The following is a 19,641-nucleotide window of genomic DNA, read 5'->3' as shown; positions in this document are numbered from 1 at the left end:
AGTAGATTGGACTACTGCAACGGTTTACTGCTCTCTGTCAACGAAGAGTAGTTGAGTCGTTTGCAAGTGGTCCAGAATACTGCGGCCAGACTAATTCTGGGCGCCCCCCTAGGTCTTCTTCACACCCTCTTTTGTGTAAACTCCACTGGTTGCCTATTCGCCAGCGAATCGAGTTTAAAGTGTTCTCTATAATCCATAGATGCCTCCAGGGATCTGGCCCTAAATATCTGGCTGAATTATTTCAGCTGTATATTCCTACCCGTTCATTGCGCTCTAGTAACTCACTATTGTTACAAGTCCCTCGGATCAAGAAGTCAAGACAAGGGGGCCGTGCCCTGTCTTTTAAGGGTCCTACTTTATGGAACAATTTGCCCCTTGCCTTAAGACAAATTACTAACATACAGACCTTCAAGAAAGCTCTAAAAACTCATCTGTTTCCAGCCATCTAATATCCTGGCCTCCCAATGTTTATGTTTCTGATCTGGCATCTTGGAAGACCATAAGCGCGGAGATACCCTATGGGTCGATTCCTGCGCTGTAGAAGACCTTAAATAAATAAATAAAGTAATGGACCCCAATATTGTAGGGTCAAATCTGCTCTTGCAGGTATGCCCTCACCTGTTGCATAGTGCACCCGGTCTTAGGGCTGTGAGGCCAGTTAGAGGGGTGACTTACCTATGCATGCATGACATGGCACGTAGGCAGGGTGCCATGTTGCAAGTTGACTGTCGTTTTCTCCCTCACAGGGGCATGCAAGCTGCAAGGGCAGTGGTATGGTAGCAGTGGGGGGTCCCAGGGTACCCTCTTCAGCTCCCAGGCCCTAGGTACTCAGGGTACCATTTACTAAGGACTAACGGGGTATCTAGGAAGCTGGCTCGGTATATACTATACCAAAGTAAGGTATAGTGTGCAGAGTCCAGTGGATCCCCAAAGGCTTACAGAGGATAATACCTTGCTCGCAATTTGTGGTAGTGTGGGCGAGCAGTAAGGCTTTATCAGAGGGTAATGTTAAGCATTTATTGCACACACTCAGGAAAGAAATGATTTCACACACTCAAAGACTGAACTCTGATAAACTGTTTGTACAGAAGTATTTCTTTTGTTGTATTTTACTTTGAGAACTGAGCAGGACTTGGTACAGATAAGTAAAGTTGTACTTTTCAAGACAGATTGATGAACAAGCAAGCTGGATGTAAATGACCTTTGTTATAGGTTTGTAAGTTATTCAAATACATTTGAAATAATGTTTGGTTTACTTTTGATAACTTTTTACAGTACTTTTTTAGATTACTTTTTCTACTCCGTTTGATATGCCTAGATATCACACTGTATTTTAAAGAACAATGGTCCCTATTTTGGAAGGAAAAATAGAGGAACACAATAATCATACGCTTAAATGTATCGTATGTCTTTTGTCCAGCCGGACAAGAATTTATTTTCATATAGGTTCAATTAATTGCGATTCAAAACATTGAATAACAAGTGGGCCCACTTGTTATTTAATGTTTTGAATCACAATTAATTGAACCTATATGAAAATAAATTCTTGTCTGGCTGGACAAAAGACATACGATACATTTAAGCGTATGATTATTGTGTTCCTCTATTTTTCTTTCCAAAATAGGGACCACTGTTCTTTAAAATACGTTACTGCCCAAGGTCCCTATGGCATACCTTCTGGGTTTCCCTTGTTTTGTAAAATAGATATCACACTGTGACATTTCCTAGATAAAAGGTAAGTAAAACAGTTTTCCCCAAAACACTGTTTCTTATGTTACCATACTAACACCCTCAACACTTGGAAGTTTTTCAGAGGAAAACAGTCAATGCGGGCTTACGAGGAAAATAAGGTTATTGGTTTGCAGGTACGTAAACGGTCTCTGGGGTTAAGTCTCTGGGGTAAGAACAAGGGTTTCCCCAAGCGTCGAGGATGCACTCAAAAAGCACCCTCAGCTGCACTTGGGCAGCAGGGTGCAGAGTGCTGAGGCCCAATTTTATCCAATGGGGGATAGTGGGCCTCCGGTTGGTGGCTGCTCATGGGCGTGCCATTTGAATGTGGGAGCAAAGTTTTAGCTCAGGGCAATGGGGTATCCGAGTTAGCACAAAAGGTGAACCAACAGCGGCACAGGGGAGGCCGGGTGTAGGATGCTGATTTGGCGTCGGGTGTCCTGTTTTTAACAGGGATTGCCGGTTTTGGTTTTTAGCTGCAGGCTCTGTCCAGGAAGTCTTTCAGGAAGAACCAGCAGCTGAGCAGGTAAGTTGGAGGGCTCGAGGATGTAGGTTCACCTCAGGTCCTTTTCTTCAGGGTGCAAGGCGGCCAAATGCAGGGGTGCCTTATGAGGTCGGATTTCACCTTACTGGGCCACTGGCGAGTCCTGAAGGGGTCAACCCACTGTGGACTTGGACTCTGGAGCGCTGGGGACCTCGCTGGGACTGGGACGCCACTCTGGCTACTAGCAGCAGATGGCAGCCCCCGGTTTTCACCCCCACTTGATGTGGGAGAACCGGTGGGAATAGTTAAAAAGGCTAGGAGGTGTGTCCACCTTTGCTAACAACCCCTCAGGCAGAGAAGAAGTTAAGCACACTTTTCAAGATGAGGAGACTCCTCCAATCAGAGCTAGGTCTATGCCCCCTCACACAGGTGGGTGGCATAATAGTGGGTGTACTCACCCAAACTATGGTGCCCATTGACCCTACTTACTACTCCCATAAAACGCTCCCTAAATTTAGTATTCAGATGGCTTCCCAAGATCTAGAAGTTAGATTCCTGCAACCTATGAAGGAAGAAAAAAAACTCTGTGCAGCAAAGCCTGAAGACGACTACAGACTTGGCCCCAGCCCTACCGGCCTGTCTCCAGCTTTAAAGACTCTGTAAAGAAGACAATGCCTGTCCTGTGGCCAGCGACTTCCAGAAACCCGAGGAAAACTGCCTGCTCTTCAACAAAGACCAGATCTATAGAGGTCAGCAGCCCTGTCTAGAAGAACCCAACTAACGGCTAGGACGCTCGACCTCGGAGGAACTGGGTTCGAGTCTCGGTAACGACGCCAAAACCTCCTGTGATTCTGGGCAAATCACTTAATCTCCCCGTGCCTAAAATGAAAGTAACTGGAAAAACGTAAAAATGTAACGTAACTGGAAAAATATGTAAAGCGCTCTGATACCTGATTCGGTTCGGGTCTAGTTCGCGCTATATAAAACTCTGCAAAAAAAAAAAAACAAAAAAAAAAAAAAAAGCTACAAGGACTCCGAATCCGATGGAAACGCATTGGACCGAACTCCGATTTTGACCTCTGCAACCGACTGCCAGTGTGCCGCTAGTGATGCAGTTTTGATACTCACCTGCCCTAGCTGACCTTTGGTCCTGAAGACCAGAACTGTAAATTTTGTACTTACCAGTTAAACCACATTATTGTTTTCATCCATAGGGTAACATTGAGCTGTTCAGAAATTGCAAGTGTCCACTTTTTAAAGTGAAAAGTATTTTTAGTTAAAAACTTACTTACCTTATTGAGAAGATCTTGGTCTTAAAATGAGATACAAACAAAGCTTATTTTTCTAAAATTTGTGTGGATCTTCTTTTTGAGTTGTGTTTCCATTATTGGTCAATGTTGTGCAATTAATGTCTTACACTCCTGTGTGTTAGGCCTAACTAAGGTTGCTTGCCCACCCTACCACTAATAGAGCACTTTAGGTTTTACATTGAGCCCTGTACACTTTTGGGGAACCCATGAACTCTGTGCACGGTACAACACCCTAGTGGCATACCATATACATTGCCAGCTTCCTACAATGAATCTCTATTGGAGACTTGCCAAGCGACTCAAAAACGAGTCAGTCTTTTTTACGCTCTTTTTTTTGTAAGCTCTATAATGTTTTGAGGAAGCAGTTCAAAAATCACTCCTGGAGCACTTGAGCATCAGAAGTTGCAGCCCGGCCTAATGTTATTTGCAGCTCCTTCAAACAGAACATATATGTTTGAGGATCTACAAATGTATACCCGCTGCTGTTCGCTTGAGAAAGTAAGGGAAGAAATAAACATCTTCCTCTATTTCTGATGTAGTAAGCTTGGCAAATTCGGGCAAGGACTTTCTAGTTTTATGCGCTAGACACTTTATTATAACTGTATATACATCGGCACAAAGTACTTCTTTAGGGAAACAGGGGCTCCAGAAACTGCCATTTGTGTTTCATTTGAACAATTTTAAAGCGAGACGCAGGTACTATATTGTTTTACGTGCAATGCACTTAATCTTATCGGTGTTTACATTTCCACAATGCACAATTGTATTGTGAGAAATCTCGATATTTGGTCACCTCTCCAATACGTTTATAGTCATGTTAAGACAGAGTAGGTTGTTTGTGAATCCTCCACGTGTTACTCTCTATTTATCCCTGTATTTAATAGTTTTTTGTATATTTGCTCTTTTGCACACTTCACAAATCCGGGATATGAGTTTAGATTGTGCAACTACTGGTAACAATTAAAATGTTTTACTTTTTCGATATGACTGTTCATCTGATGTGCCTGAATTTGTAAACCTATCTTTCTTTGCCAGATTTTTATGGATTTTATGTTATTGGCTCATGAAATGCTTCGCTGTGACATGTGAATTAAAATGTCCTGTCTTAACTTACATAGCTTTTAGTGGATTTAACTACATTTGTCTCATCTTGCATGGTTATGCTGCTTTCTCCTGCTTTTGCCTAGTTTTCTACTGTTTTTTCTTTCCTTCTCCCCAATTTTTCTGAGAGCTTTCTCCTGCTGGTCCCCTCGTTTTTCACTGCTTCGTGGCGGTTCGAATAAACATTGCACTGTGAAGTGGCAGCACCTCCTGCGCCTTGAGTCCCGCATGGGTGAGTTGCCGTGCTTTACAAATCCTGATTGATTGATTGAGGTGTAGTGAGATGAGGAAAGTGAAACAGAAAAGGATTGCGAGTATGCAAATGTCCTGCTTAAATTATTCTTGAACACAGGATATTGTACTCTTTCTGCGTTCCTTTAAAACAGACTTAAATACAGTCATGAACAAAAATCATCCCAACCAGGGAAGGAAGGCTATCAAAAAAGAGAGATCTGCCTTTATTTTGGGGACTTGCTCAGGAGGCACAAGGGTATTTAGCAGAACCGGCCATCACCCACTCACTCATGAATGTCGATTGTGTATGCGACAGGATGGTGATCGTGCCACGAGGCCGATGCATGCTATTGCTCTATCAACTGATATGAAAGACAACAAGGTAAATGCTACCTGCCCTGATTGGCTGATGAATGAGACTAACACACACCGCGACAAATGAAGGGCAGGGCTCCACCTCTATCCTTTTTTCTCTCTGTAAATGACAGGACATTTGTTATAAATAATCTTGGAAAGGTCTTTCCCTGCTAACACTATATAAGCAGCATAAGAAACAAACAAAATGTACTATTGCTGAACGTATCATCTAAGAAAATGTATCAGCACACTACAGTATTTTTCAGTTGTTGTTTGGCAATAAAATAATGTATTTTGTATGTTTTATCTTTGTTGCCCAAAATAAACCAGATGATTTTAATGAAAAATAGCGCCTTAAGGATCAAGAATCACAGTATGAATAATCTGCAGTAGTCTTAGTAAGTTATAGGGAAAGAGAAATATATCATGGGATGGTTCACTAAGATATTTTGCCATTGTGCTTTGAAACGTAGTATGATTTACTCACCTAAATAACTGCTATTGCCCTCACTCTTCCCATAGTCCTGGATGTCAATGGGGTAGGTCTCTCCATCTTCATTTATGCCCATCGGTACATATGGCATGGGCATGCCCGGCTCTACGGCGAAAGGAAAGCACAGTTAGAGTGTGCACTGTGAACAGAGACAACTGTGAAGAGTTTGAGGCAACAGGTGTTGATGTACAGGCAGCACATACAACCCTTAAAACAAGATGGAAACATTACTTACTGGTAAGCAAGTGGATTTTATGAGGAGCTATGCACGCGGATGTTGTAAAGTTCAATGTTTGCCAGGTGAGGGTCATCGGCAAGTGATCAGTCGATCGTAGTCAGATAGCTATTATCCATATCTCAAGTAACCAGAGCAATGCATGCAACCTTGATGCTGCAAGAGTCGACATGAACAAATCCAAGAAATGAAAGATAAGCTGCCTACTGCTACCAAAGTATTTATCAAGCATCATGTCTCCTGAACTGCAGAGAGGAACCAAACCCAGCTCTACAAAGAAAGCATCAGCTCCTGGAGGTGATCCGTCTGAGGATAACCAAAACTACATATGGCATGAGGGACCACTCTACTATATGTAGCTCCTTCCTCCAAATGCAAAACGTAACATACAGACGTACATACATATGTGGCCAGTGAGTGCACACTACTTCGCAAAACCCTAAAACAACAGACCCCAATCCAAATGGAAAACATCCAAACCCAATGCTGGACACTTCAACATTGGGGATGAATGCAGTGAAGCTATAGGCTCAAAACAGCCTAGTGCAGGTAGAGGAAAACATTCAAGCTGGAAGATCCAAATCGTGTCTAGCCCAAACAATTGTTACACTTAGCAAACAGACTGAAGGGTGCTTGATTGGGAGCCACATATGAGTAGACCCATTCCTGAAGCAGACAGATAATCTCCCCTCTGAGGAAACTCACAAACTAGCTTCATCAACATGCAACTCTTTTTTAATTCTGTGATCATTATGGCTTGTAATGATCACAGTCATAATTGTCTGAACCACACAACTCCCCGGCGCAAATTTTGGGACCTGAGATTAGGGATAAAGTGGTGGTTGCAATGGAAGGGAATCAGTGGTCATGATACATACTCACTATTAGCAATAAATGAGGATGGCACGACTTGACAAGATGTACTCACCGACAGAACTAGAAACACCTTCTCCTCCTCCATAGTCCTGGGTCTCAATGGCATAAGACTCCTCATTGTCTGCAACACTGCCCGACGCAGCTGACCTGGTAACTTCAAGGCCTGGTAAGAAAATATATAGATGTTTAGAATACTCACTTTTGTTTCTTCACTTGCTTTATTGCTAAAAGAAGGATCTATGCATAACCTTACAGAATCACGTCACCGTTAATGTGATAACCCATTATGTACTTATTTTTATTTTATTTTTTCATTTTGAGAGTTTTATATAGCGCTGGCTAGACACGGAGGTATCAGAGCGCTTTACATAAGGTTCCACGGGAAGTACAAAATTACATCAATTACACTTTACATCAGTTACTAGAAAAGAGAGTAGAAGACGATGTCAATGGAGCTTAGAAGGGTAAGGGGGTGGGTTAAGGGGGTTGGAGTAGATAGGATGGAGAGACGAAGGAGAGTCTGCCCAAAGTACGGCTGGGTAGGTGACGGCCGAGGATGAAGTCCACAGCCCATCTCCTCTTTAGCTATCGGGTAGCTCCACCGGGCATCAGCCAAACAGCTAGGTCTCAACAGTAAAACAATTAAGGAGCAAAGAGGATGGAAAAAAACAGATTGTGGAGAGTTGGGAGTCCAAAGGAAGGAGACAGCAGCGGAGCAGGAGACGAGACAAATGTCCAAAAACCGTCTGGGTAGGTGACGGCCAAAGCGGCATTTGAAAATCAAACTTTAACAACCGGAATATCCTGGCACAGCTATGCAAGACTCCTCCTAGGGGTGAACTGAACTGCACACATCAGTCACTCATTCCATAGCGAAGATTCAGTATACAGATCGAGGCTTGGTCTTTTAAGTCAGGCAATACTATGCCCTTTTCTCCAACCTGCCACTACCCTTGCCCCTACACATGCCCTTGTTGTCGCTCATCCCTCTTTCTCTGCACACTAAGAGGAGACATCAAAAAGAAATAAAGTGTCAGATCAACATTCGGAGTCACAGGCAGTCAATTATGCCATAGGAGAACAAGCATTTGCAATGAAATAGGTAACGCATTTACGCAAGTTTGAATTACTGGCATTGTGTAAATGACAATGCCTTTTATTTATGTTTTGGTTTTTTAAAAATACATAAAAGTCATTGTCATTTACAATGCCAATAGCTTAAACTTGGGTAAATGCGAAACCTATTGCATTGCAATTGCTAGTTTTGTACTTGCTCTGCCCTGTTTCTGACTATAAAAATTGCAGCTCACGCATTGTCATATTAAGGCTATAAAACGGAATTATTTTTTACAAAACGGTATTTGGTCATTAAACAATAATTAAGGATAAATAATCCTACTCAAGGGGTTGACCCAAGCAGAGCAGGGTTGGTCAAAATACTTAGTTGGAATATCGCAGGTCTAAGAAATAAAATGGATGATGCAATATGGAATAGCTTTTTAAAGGAATATGACGTGATTGGGCTTCAAGAATCTTGGGAAATTGATAATATTCTTTGGCTGGATGGTTATACAACCTACTTTGAACAAGCAAGTCCTTCTCTAGCTGGTAGACCTAAAGGGGGGTTGGGTTAATAACTTTGATTTCCCTGAAGGTTACAGGTAGTCATCAAAAATTGGACTACGGGTTAGCAAACTGTTTAGCTATTGAAATTACGCCCACCAATCTGGTCAAGCTTTTAATTGTTCATTTTTATAACTCATTTGACAGAACTTCCGTCATTGAGCAATTACCTAGTTCAAAACCTTTTTGGAGGGTTATAACGAGAAACAAGTTACACCCTATTCAGTTGTCATTTTAGGGGATTTTAATATATATTTATGTCCCAAGAATTGTCATGTTACTGATAGTTTAGGGCCTGACAAGTATTCGGACATACATTTTGAACATTCACAACAAGGGGAAATCTTAGAGGACACGTTAGGGGAATTTGGCCTTTTATATCCAAATGACTTGTGTGGGAAGGATGATATACCATCTTTTAAGGGTAGGGGCATGCATACAACCATTGATTATTTCTTTATAAACACTGCCCTGGAAGCATGTGTTAAAAATTATACGGCTATTTGGTCACAGTTTAGTGATCACAATCTCATACATCTGATATTGGTAGGGGGTGTTGGGCTCAACCCTGAGAGCAATAAATGGGCCTCTACTTCAGCCATTAAGAATAAAGATCAGGGTCGTAGACTAAGATGGTGTAAGGTCATCCCGGAAGAGCTCTGTAATGGTTTAGCTACTAAAGTGGAATATGAAATGGAGATTTGTCTTGATAGTAGGGCAAATGATAGTAGGATTTGTAAGCAGGTGGCAACAGCTCTAACATATAATGGAAAGGATTATCCCAATAGAGGAGAGGTGGTTTGACCACAGGTGTACAGTTGCGCACCAGAAGTTGATGGTCGCCCTAAAAAGACAAACCACAAGATAAACGTTTGATATCTCGCCTCAGGAAAGACCATAAGTTAGCCACAAATACACGTAAGTAGGATAATAAAAATGAGGCTTGGAATGATTTATTATCCGTCGTTGTTACAAGGAATAGCGCCAAGTTTTGGAATGTTTAAAATAAACCATTCTTCTCAGATAATAAAAGTAATTCGTTGGACTGTAATATCCCGGAAGAGGATTGGTTTAACCATTTTAAAGGTATATATGGTGATCAGGGGGACCATGGATTGCCAAGCACTTCATATATAGTTAAGAAATATACGTTAGTTTTTACGGACACGGAAGTAGCGGTGGTTATTGATCAGATGTCAAGTAACAAAGCCCCTGGACCAGACGGTGTTCCTGCTGACTTATTTAAAACTGACGTATCTTTATGGTCTAAATTACTAGCTAATATTTTTAATAAGGCATGTGAATTTGGTTTACCCCAATCTTGGTCACAGTCAGTTATAGCCCCGGTTTTTAAAAAAGGGAATAGAGGAGACCCGCGATGTTATAGGGCAATCTCGTTGATAGATTCTGCTGTGAAGGTTTTAGGAAGAGTGGTTTTAGGCAAACTCACGGAGTGGTTAAATGACCCTAATATCCTTTCAAATTTATAGTATGGATTTAGGAAAGGAAGAGGAACCACGGACCAGTGTCTAAATTTGCTTTTATTATCCGGAAAATGCACGATCGTAAAGAAAGGGTCACTTCATTTGGCCTTTATGGATCTTTCTTCGGCTTTCGATCTGGTTAATAGATCCAAATTGTGGCACTTGTTATTAAAATTAGGTCTGGATGAGAACATTGTAAATTTTCTGGATGATTTGCATCAGGATCTCACGGCCACAATGAGATTTGACCAAAAAGGTAACCTCACGCACAGCATTCGTATTATTAAAGGAGTTAGACAGGGCTGCATCTTAGCCCCACTTCTTTTGACATTATATATTAATAATCTTGATTAAGTTTTAGTGGGTGCGAGAATGGATATTCCCCGTGTGGGAGAGAGGTTAATTCCAGCTCTCTTATATGCAGATGATGCTGCCCTACTAGCTAGAAGTGTTACAGCAAACAAATGATGGACGGAATGCTGACAATGCAAACATTCTCCCCCAGTCAAAAGATCTGGGTTGAATCCATTGTTCTTTTGCCCACTACGCCACCCCAGTTTGGACCCCGCCATATGCAAATCAGTGTTGACCCTGTGCCCCATGGGAACAGTCCAGACCGAACTGCCAGGCCAGATCTCCCCTGGACCGGATCAAGCATCCTGGGACCGGTTTCAGGGTATGTCACCCTTCTTCAGGAAGGCTAGCTTGGATCCAGTGGCACAGTGAGCAAGGGACCCAGTCTGGGCATACCCATCCCAGATAGGGCGAAAAGTGTTACAGCAACCATATGATGGACGGAATGCTGACAATGCAAACTGATAAAAAGAAGGAATCTTCAATCAGGTAAGTCAAACTGTTTATTATCAGTCTCCTCTCTCCACCAATTGACACACATGAACATTCCAAGGTAGCCACCCAGAGATAAGAGGAAGGTACCAAGGTAAGAAACCGTGGGGGGGAAACAGGGGAGGAATGTGCCAACGTAAACTATGAAGACAGGAGTAGGGAGTGAGTCCAATTGAACCAATAAATTTAACTACACATAGTAACACATCTTCCCCCTGAACAATGAGAAGAAGTAGGGAAAAAAACCAGAAGAACAATCATTTGGACATGACAGTCTTGTTGCCAATTGGGTGCTTTGCGGATTCTCTCAGTCATTGGCAAATTGTGTGGCGCCTGATTGTAGGACTCTATGGTGGATCTCTTACCATGTATGGGTTGAGATTTAGTCACTCTGTCCATGCTCCTCATTTGGTCATTATCCATTATGGCTGTATTTCTCCTGATCGCTGTGATTTGCATAGGTTTGGAATATTTAGAGTTAGAATTGCTTATTCTGGGGTTCTTGACACATACCCAATCTCCTACTCTCCATTGCGGAACTTTGGCACCATGTTTGAGGTAGTAATGAGTCTTATACTTGGTTTGATGTGCATTTATTTTGTCTTTAGAGGCCTGAAAGTTTCTCATAACACTCGTTCCACCTCCCAACCAGTTGGGAAAGAATTTGGTGCAGGGTTTCCTTCCTTTTAAGGCAGAAAAAGGGGAGATGCCCGTAACTTGGTTTGGGGTGGTGTGGTAAGCCCATAACATCCCTTGTACAGCCTGTTCTACTGGAATTCTGTTAACACTAGCTAACTGTATGCAACCTTTGATCATACGGTCCAGTCTTTCTACCAGGCCGTTGGCCCTGGGACCCTAGAGGGGCGTTTTCAAGTGAGTTATATTCAATTTACCAAGGAACTCTGTCATGATGCAAGAAGTAAATTGAACCCCATTGTCAGTGATTATGGAGGATGGAATACCTTCCAGGACAAATGCATCTTTGAGGAATTGGATGACAGAGTCTGTGGTAATTTGGTTGACCATCTTCACCAAAGTCCAGTAAGAATGGTAATCTATTAAGACCAATGCGAATCGTTTTAACACTCCTCTGAGATTGAAAGGACAAATTATGTCAAGGGCAATCTTCTCCCATGGTTTGTCTGGTACTGATACAGGGGAGCTGGGTGCTTTCCTAGTTATTTTGGACTTATCACTATTGGCACAAGTTAAACAGTTCTTTACCTTGTCTTTCACAATCGAGTCCATGTTGGGGAACCAGTAACGTTCACGCAGTCTAGCTTTAGTTAAACTTCTGCCAAGGTGACCCTCATGTACAAGATCAACATTTTGTATCTAAGGGGTTCGGGTGGTATTATACCAGGATCGGATCACTAGGGAGGAGAGTACACCACGCAGCCTGCCTGCAAGATGGAGATGAGCAAAGCAGAGGAAATGGAAGGGGGTAGGAAGAAATCACCAGGCAAAAGCATAGTGACAGAAACTTACAGAGGAGTGTGCAAACAGGAATAACAATAATCCATGAGGGTGAGAAAGGAGTACATGAGCTTTCGCAGCATAAATGAACCCCCCACAAAAAATAAATGTGCCCTAACTATGCCTTCGCTACTACTGTCAAGAAAGCGGGCAGGGCCGGAATCAAGCACACCACAGAGAAGCCACACTGGGTGACACGGGGCGGGCGAGTTTTGGTGAAACCCACAGCTTGTCTATGTAAAATCTGGGCACAATGGCCGCCATAAATAATCCATGTCTTCCGCAGAACAGGGCCGGGTGTGCGAGGCTGGATTCTCATTGTCCTGAGTCAATAGAGAATTACGCCGTGATCCCTGACAATGTGAATGTAGAGAGAGGGCAAAGAGAGGGAGCAAGCCAGTGAGGGAAATTGGAAAAAAACATCGAGAGAGGGCGGCAGCGCGAGAGAGAAGCAATTAACGAATCCAATCGCACTAAGGACGCCTGTAGATGCAGAGGGCATGTCTGGCGTTTCCCTTGCGGGAGCCAGCAGCAAGGCGCGATAATTACTAACAGATGGCGCTGCTGCTTGCTCAAGTAAGGGAAACGCCAAACGTGCACGAGTGCCCATAGAGAGCAGTGCAAACATGCACGAGTTTTAGCAAAATTGTGGAGCGATACTGTAACGGGGAGGACCCGGATCCGCCTGGCTTACCGGTCTCACCTCTTTTCAATCAGCACACAGGGACCTGGAGAAAGACGGACATCATAGGAGACACGGAGCCAGCAGAGAGTGGTGAGCCCTGTTTCTTTAACTGGGCGGAGTTGGGTGAGGACGACGTCACAGGGTACGCCCCTGCATCCCAGGTAAAGGCCGTCCCAGAAAACACACAGGTGTGTGTTACACCCGGAGGCGACGGAGGAGAGTGCGAAGGAGACGAGGACGAGTACGGAGGAGAGTGGAGATCGGCGAGGAAGGAGGAGGAGAGGCGGGAGCAGAGCAGAGGAGACGAAAGCAGAGCAGAGGAGACGAAAGCGGAGCAGATCGGAGGCAGGAGGCGGAGAGGAGACCTGAGCGGGCGAGAGGTCATCGGATGGAGGAGGCAGCGGCCGGAGAAGAGGACGAAGAGCGGAAAGGCGAAATCGGAGGATCCAGAGGAGAAGAACCCATCAAGCCAGGAGGCCAACAGGAAGGCGCATCGCCCAGTCACACTTCAAGGGAAGTGTGGCTACCAGAGGTACGTTCGAGAATTTCAAGTTGGGCGGGCTTTAAGTGGGTCAAACCTCCGTAAAAGCACAGCACACCTCCCGTGCACTACCCCCCCCTCACTTCCCAAAACACAACGGACCCTAGTGATTTCCATGTGCACGTGTGCTCCCTCACCCCCTTCCCTGTGTCTTATTGGCAACACAAGAGACTAAAACGGTGCTGTTCTTTCCTTTTTATCGAGTGGCTGCCCGAGGCTCGACATCGTGGAGGACAAGGTCCCGACTACCAGTCCCAGAAGGCACCGGGACGAGCGCCGGACAGCTGTGGAGAAAAGACAGTTGAGACACACGGCAGAACCTGAAGGCCCCCTGCCCTACTACCGGAAATCGATACACTGGAGAAGGACCTTTAAATCAATAAAGCCTGCGTTGCCCATATCCCCTGTGTCAGTCAGTCTGTTCGAAGGGAACGTGCTAGCGGCGACACCTAGCCCAGCGAATAGGGGCGAACCCGAGGCGTTACAGATACCAAGAGGTCTCTCTAAGCAGCGCTTGTGCGCTGCATAGGCAAGACCTAACATTTTTATTTTTTCTTGTTGTAGAGTGCCCGACAACAAATGCAGGTTTTGAGCTCGCCCCAAAAAAATGCACTTTAAAACAAGCATTGGCAAAGCCAATAGGTCTCACCTGAGAGAGATATTAGTTTTGGAAAATATTTTTAGCTATGCTGTCTGCTGTGCAGCATGTCTAAGAAGATTTTTTTTAAAGCACTATGAACCGGATATCACTAATGCAGTTTTTGAGTGTGACAATACAGCGAACCAATGGTTAGCAGTGGGAGGCTGCTTCAAACCACCATAGGTTTTTGGTATAGTCCACAAGATGTAAGATCTAAAGTAAAACAAAATGCAGCAGATGCTGCTGAGTGATCTTTCAGTTCCAGGGAAAGTAGAAAGAATATGAAAACGTGTGCCATGGACTTGATTGCTTAGCAGTCCCATGCTACGGCAGTGGAAGTAACTTAACATTGCTATTCATCCCATCAATAGTCTTCGAAAGAGGAAAAGGAAAACATGCCTGTAATTTGGAAGGAGCTGTGAAGGATGGAAGGCATCTGTGGGTGGACACACTAGAGAATGCAGATAATAAGCATACAAAAAGAAGGCAAATCTTTTCAACATGGACATGCTATATAAGGTTTGTGAGAACTATCTGCTCATAGACTGGCCGGGACCCATGATTGCCAGTCAGGGGGGTGTCAGCTACAGCTCCTCATGCTGTCTGGGAAATGAACGATACTACACCCTAGTGCAAAGGGACTTGGCAGCGACTTCTGTGGCATATACTAACTACTGGGGCTTGGCTGAATCTGCCACCAGGTCAGTTCTTCTCCCCTCAGCCCATTTGGGCTGGTGGGTCTTTTAATAGTATTTTGATAACTTAATCTGCATTTTTAATAGAAAATGTAAACTAAATTAAAACAAATGTTTTAAAAAAAAGAAGGACACACTAGTGACAATTAGGCTTTAAAAAAATAGTGGTCTCCATTTGCCGTTAAAATGAGAAAAGTTGATGAAGACTGCAAGACTTAATTCCATCATGACTGTTCAATACATCTGGGGCTTTAATTCTGCTTGCGCCCACCAAGTACTTGACAATGAGAAGGAGTTACTGGAAGTCTAAATAAAATATGTGGCATGGGTAATTGGCAGCAGGTCTGCAGGTGAAGGAAGGTTTCGAAAATAGCTTCAACAGATAAGTAAGCCCGAATGGAGAGATTGTGAAGTGTTGCCCACTATGAGTATTTGTGATACTAAAGGGTTTGTTTCAATTGCCTTGTTCAAGTTTGTTCACTACAATCGAGATATATTTTTACTCACGTGTGGTTTCAGTAGGGCGTTTGGTTCCCTGTGGTTGAGAGTAGTCCAGAGTCTCCACATCGCATTCTTCTTTAAGGCTGACTGAATCAATTGGCATAGTATCTAAAGGTTTTAACAAAACAAGAAAATGTGAACAATTACCTTGGAAGGGATATTGGTCATTTTTCCCCTTCTGTAAAAAGGCAAATAATATCTTTTGAAAAATAAAAACAACCATGTTAATCAGAGTTCAGTCTACCTCATTTTAGGCATTCTAAATCTGGAATTGGGTAAATAGCAAATGGATAATTGTGTTAGCTTCAGGTGTCTGCATTAAGTAAGTCACAGGTTTGAGTGTCTGAGTCCACACATTTAAAACAACAAACTGAAAGCACCCAACATCATGAAAAAGAAGTGAAGGAAATATTGGGTAACGTGCCCTGCTGTAAAATGATTTCTAAATAAACTTTCATATGTTAGGAGGGAGCATCGAAACGCCAGTAAATAGATCCAAGGATACAATGGGTAATGCGTGGAGGAGGTAAGGAACCTGCTGGACATCATTAAAGATTTTTTTTGGGCTGGCTCAAGTTTGTGCCCTGATGTGAAAAGATGCCTACAATGTTCTGCTGATCTCATCCACAGTCAAACACATGGTGAAGCCAGATGGGAAGGTTCCACCCTACATCAACATCCTCATAGAAACTGTCACATTACCGACCTGTTGACCCATGGACTAGAAATATTACGCTAAAACTATCAGCATCCTACCAGAGACATTAACTTAAAACTAAACAAAACGTTAGCCACAGACTGAAAACATACTGGAGCCAAATCAGATCTCTTAAAGCCCCCACTGCACTGAAAGGGACAAACCACTACATACAAATGTAATCTCACTACAGCGGAGTCGGACTTGTGCTGGAATGCCATAGTACATATCAACCAAACAAAAGTGCTCAGTGCATTGAAACTGCATATACACTCCAGTCCACAGTTCAGACTCAATTTAAAGTCCTCTGACATCAAAAGCTAAATAATCATCAAATTTAAGTATCATCCATCAAACACAGAATAATAACAATAACAATAACAATAACAAACCAACTCTTGCGCCTTCCACGACCACTCTACTTGATGACCCCGGTCAGACTAGTTAAAATCCTTTACTCAATTAAGGCCACAAGTTACGTGTACAAACATCATGTAATTCTCTATCCCCCAACGCATTTGCTTAAATTCACATAAACAACTCATTAAAGACCTTCACTCAACTTTTTGAAAAATAGGAAAATAGTTTCCGTCATGAAGAAGCCTCATCTAAGCACAGACAACCAATCCAATGACACATTTCCCCTCCATAGGTCATACTTTTGAGTGAATAGTACCAAACACCGACCAGCACTCCTTCGTACAGGGCACCGTCCAGACTCTCAATTACGCTTTTTGAATCAAAGACTAAAGAAAGTATTTAAGTATTCTTTCTCATAAACGTTTCTGGGGTGTTTTAGAAACATACACAACAAGGGATTCTCAGCAACCTTTCCTCCTTAATGGCCTCTAAACAGCCAGTACTAAAATGGTTTACCTCAAGCCACTGCTCACCGCAACTTCCACACTGGGTGCTTTGGGTTACCCGTCACTATCAAAGTACATATGGAGCCCTCTGTAGCCCAGCTAGTCAGACTCATCATTTAAGAGACGCTTTTAAAAGCTAATGATATGAACCTGCAACGCTGGTCTCAAGTGGATCTTAACACGGCTTTTCACGGTCATGCACCAACTCGGATTGTTGCTTCTTGATGGTGGCGACTTAGAACCTAAAGTTCAATCAAGGCTAGATGGAATATCACGAGAGGATTTTGCTGCATCTCTTGCACACTGCGCCTCATATACTGATTAAGCTTCTACGCCAAAACCCACCTTTCCAGCAAAGACCATCTAAGCAATAAATAGCAGGCAGCCTCGTAACATTCAAGCCTTCTGTGTAGGAGCAAGCTATCACTTCGTGATGGAAACTGTTGCAGCTTTGTTTGGACACTGGTCTCATCTCACACCGATTGTGACAGCACTCTATTCAACTTCCTATGTGCAATAGGAGCGGATATCAAAGTCTTCGCTTACGACACATTTATTCCTAAAAACAAATCAGCTCTATGCTTCACTAAACTCCAAACATCGGCAAGTGAACCAATGGAGGATAATATGCCAAAGAGTATTTCTTGCCTCTTTGGATTTTGGGACAGATATTGGGAGTGAGAGAGACTAGTCTTAGAGCTTTAGGAGCCTGCGTTTACAATATGAGGGCATAGAATAGAAGATACAGGTCAAGAGATTCTGGAAATAATCATGTGGCAAATCTTTCCAGACAACTGACCATTCTGAAGGGAAGGAGGTGGCCCCGGGAGGGCAGTGCACTCCTGTCCTGTACTGCGGAGGCTGGATGTGGGCTCCCACGGCGTTTGGAGCACTTCCTTACTGCATCGCCGCTGCCGTTTAGCACCTTTGGCGGCTAAAGCGCGGCACTTGCGGACGGATGCTGGTGGAGCAGTGTGGGGTACAATGGAGGCTAGGAATCGCTCAAAATTGCTGAGATAGCAAGAACATATATGGCAAACACTCTAGGACACTGCTGAATGCCGCCAGTGAATCACTAATTAAGCAACTGACTTCCGTCGTGCAATGGGCTCTCGTGACGCCTCCTTGCTCACTGCCTTCAAATATGTGCCACAGACGAATGAGGGGAGGCAGGAGCAGGGATCAGTGCACGAGAGAGCTTGAGTGGACTGCAGGGAGACTGTACTTATTTGCCGCAAACGTTGGTGCAGGAGTGATGTCCTGGATGTAAATAAATACTGTAAACTATTCTGTATCATGTGACAGATCAATTCTTCCTTACCTGTACTGGGCATATCACAGCTTCCCTTCTCATTTGTGACTGGGTTATCCTTTAAATGTTCGTTGGCAATTCGTGTCTTCCTGAATGCTGCATTAGAATCACCAGGCGAATCTCCTTAAAGAAGGATAAAACAAAGCATTAGGTATCTCTTTCAGATAGAAATATTTGCATTTGAAAATGTAATTTATTTAACATACCTATATAATAAAACACCAAATAATAAATTACCTGTCATGGCCCCCAAAATAAGACATAGCAATCTTTGCACAAACCAAACAAAGTTTAAACATTGCTCTACATGGCAGGAAAAAACCTGAAAGGCGTAGTCAATCAATCAATCAATCAATCAGGTCATTTGTAGAGCGCACTACTCACCCGTAGGGTCTCAAGGCGCTGGGGGGGGGGGGGGGGGGTGCCATTACTGCTCGAACAGCCAGGTCTTGAGCTTCTTCCTGAAGGAGAGGTGGTCTTGGGTCAGGCACAGGTCGGTCGGGAGTGAGTTCCAGGTCTTGGCGGCCAGGTAGGAGAAGGATCTTCCTCCTGTTGTCGCTCTTCGGATGCGGGGGACGGCGGCGAGGGCGTGGTTGGTTGATCTGAGGAGGCGCTTGGGAGTGTAGAAGTTGATCCGGTTGTTGAGGTAGCTCGGGCCTTGGTCGTGTAGGGCTTTGTGCGCGTGGGTGAGGAGACGGAAGGTGATTCTCTTGTTGACCGGGAGCCAGTGCAGATCTCTCAGGTGTCCGGAGATGTGGCTGCGTCGGGGGATGTCGAGGATGAGTCTGGCCGAGGCGTTCTGGATCCGCTGGAGTCTCTTCTGGAGTTTGGCAGTGGTTCCGGCGTAGAGGGCGTTGCCGTAGTCCAGTCGGCTGGTGACGAGGGCCTGGGTGACCGTCTTCCTCATCTCGGTGGGGATCCACCGGAAGATCTTACGTAGCATGCGCAGGATGTTGAAGCATGACGAGGAGACGGCGTTGACTTGTCTGGTCATGGAGAGGGAGGAGTCCAGGATGAAGCCCAGGTTGCGTGCGTGGTCCGTCGGTTTGGGTGCGGTGCCCAGGGCGGGGGGCCACCAGGAGTCGTCCCAGGCGGAGGGCGAGGAGCCCAGGATGAGGACCTCCGTCTTGTCCGAGTTCAGTTTCAGGCGGCTGGTCGTCATCCATTCGGCTACATCTCTCATCCCTTCGTGCAGGTTGGCTCTGGCGGTGGCGGGGTCGTTGGTCAGGGAGAGGATCAGCTGGGTGTCGTCGGCGTAGGAGATTATGTTGAGGTTGTGTTGGCGTGCGATGGTCGCGAGGGGGCTCATGTAGACGTTGAAGAGGGTGGGGCTCAGTGAGGATCCTTGAGGGACGCCGCAGATGACTTTGGTGGCCTCTGACTTGTACGGTGGTAGGCGGACTCTCTGTGTTCTTCCGTCGAGGAAGGAGGTGATCCATTCCAGTGCCTTCTCCTGG

General features: G+C 44.3%; 1 protein-coding gene across 3 annotated transcripts in view; it reads right to left on the bottom strand.

Annotated features, from left to right (window-relative positions):
• LOC144770909 (uncharacterized) overlaps positions 1 to 19,641 on the bottom strand; it is a 169,691-nt gene that overhangs the window by 86,614 nt on the left and 63,436 nt on the right. For all 3 annotated transcript variants that reach the window (XM_078655708.1, XM_078655707.1, XM_078655706.1), the window contains exons 6-9: positions 18,194 to 18,307; positions 15,316 to 15,417; positions 6,871 to 6,981; positions 5,702 to 5,812 (exon numbers count right to left, since the gene is read on the bottom strand). In XM_078655708.1, the coding sequence (XP_078511834.1) occupies positions 5,702 to 5,812; positions 6,871 to 6,981; positions 15,316 to 15,417; positions 18,194 to 18,307 (438 nt within the window). The remainder of the gene's footprint in view (positions 1 to 5,701; positions 5,813 to 6,870; positions 6,982 to 15,315; positions 15,418 to 18,193; positions 18,308 to 19,641) is intronic.

This window comes from Lissotriton helveticus, chromosome 7 (assembly GCF_964261635.1).
Source record: "Lissotriton helveticus chromosome 7, aLisHel1.1, whole genome shotgun sequence".
Lineage (NCBI taxonomy): Eukaryota > Metazoa > Chordata > Amphibia > Caudata > Salamandridae > Lissotriton > Lissotriton helveticus.
Note: the sequence above shows the minus strand (reverse complement) of the source record. Positions and strands in the feature narration are given on the sequence as shown.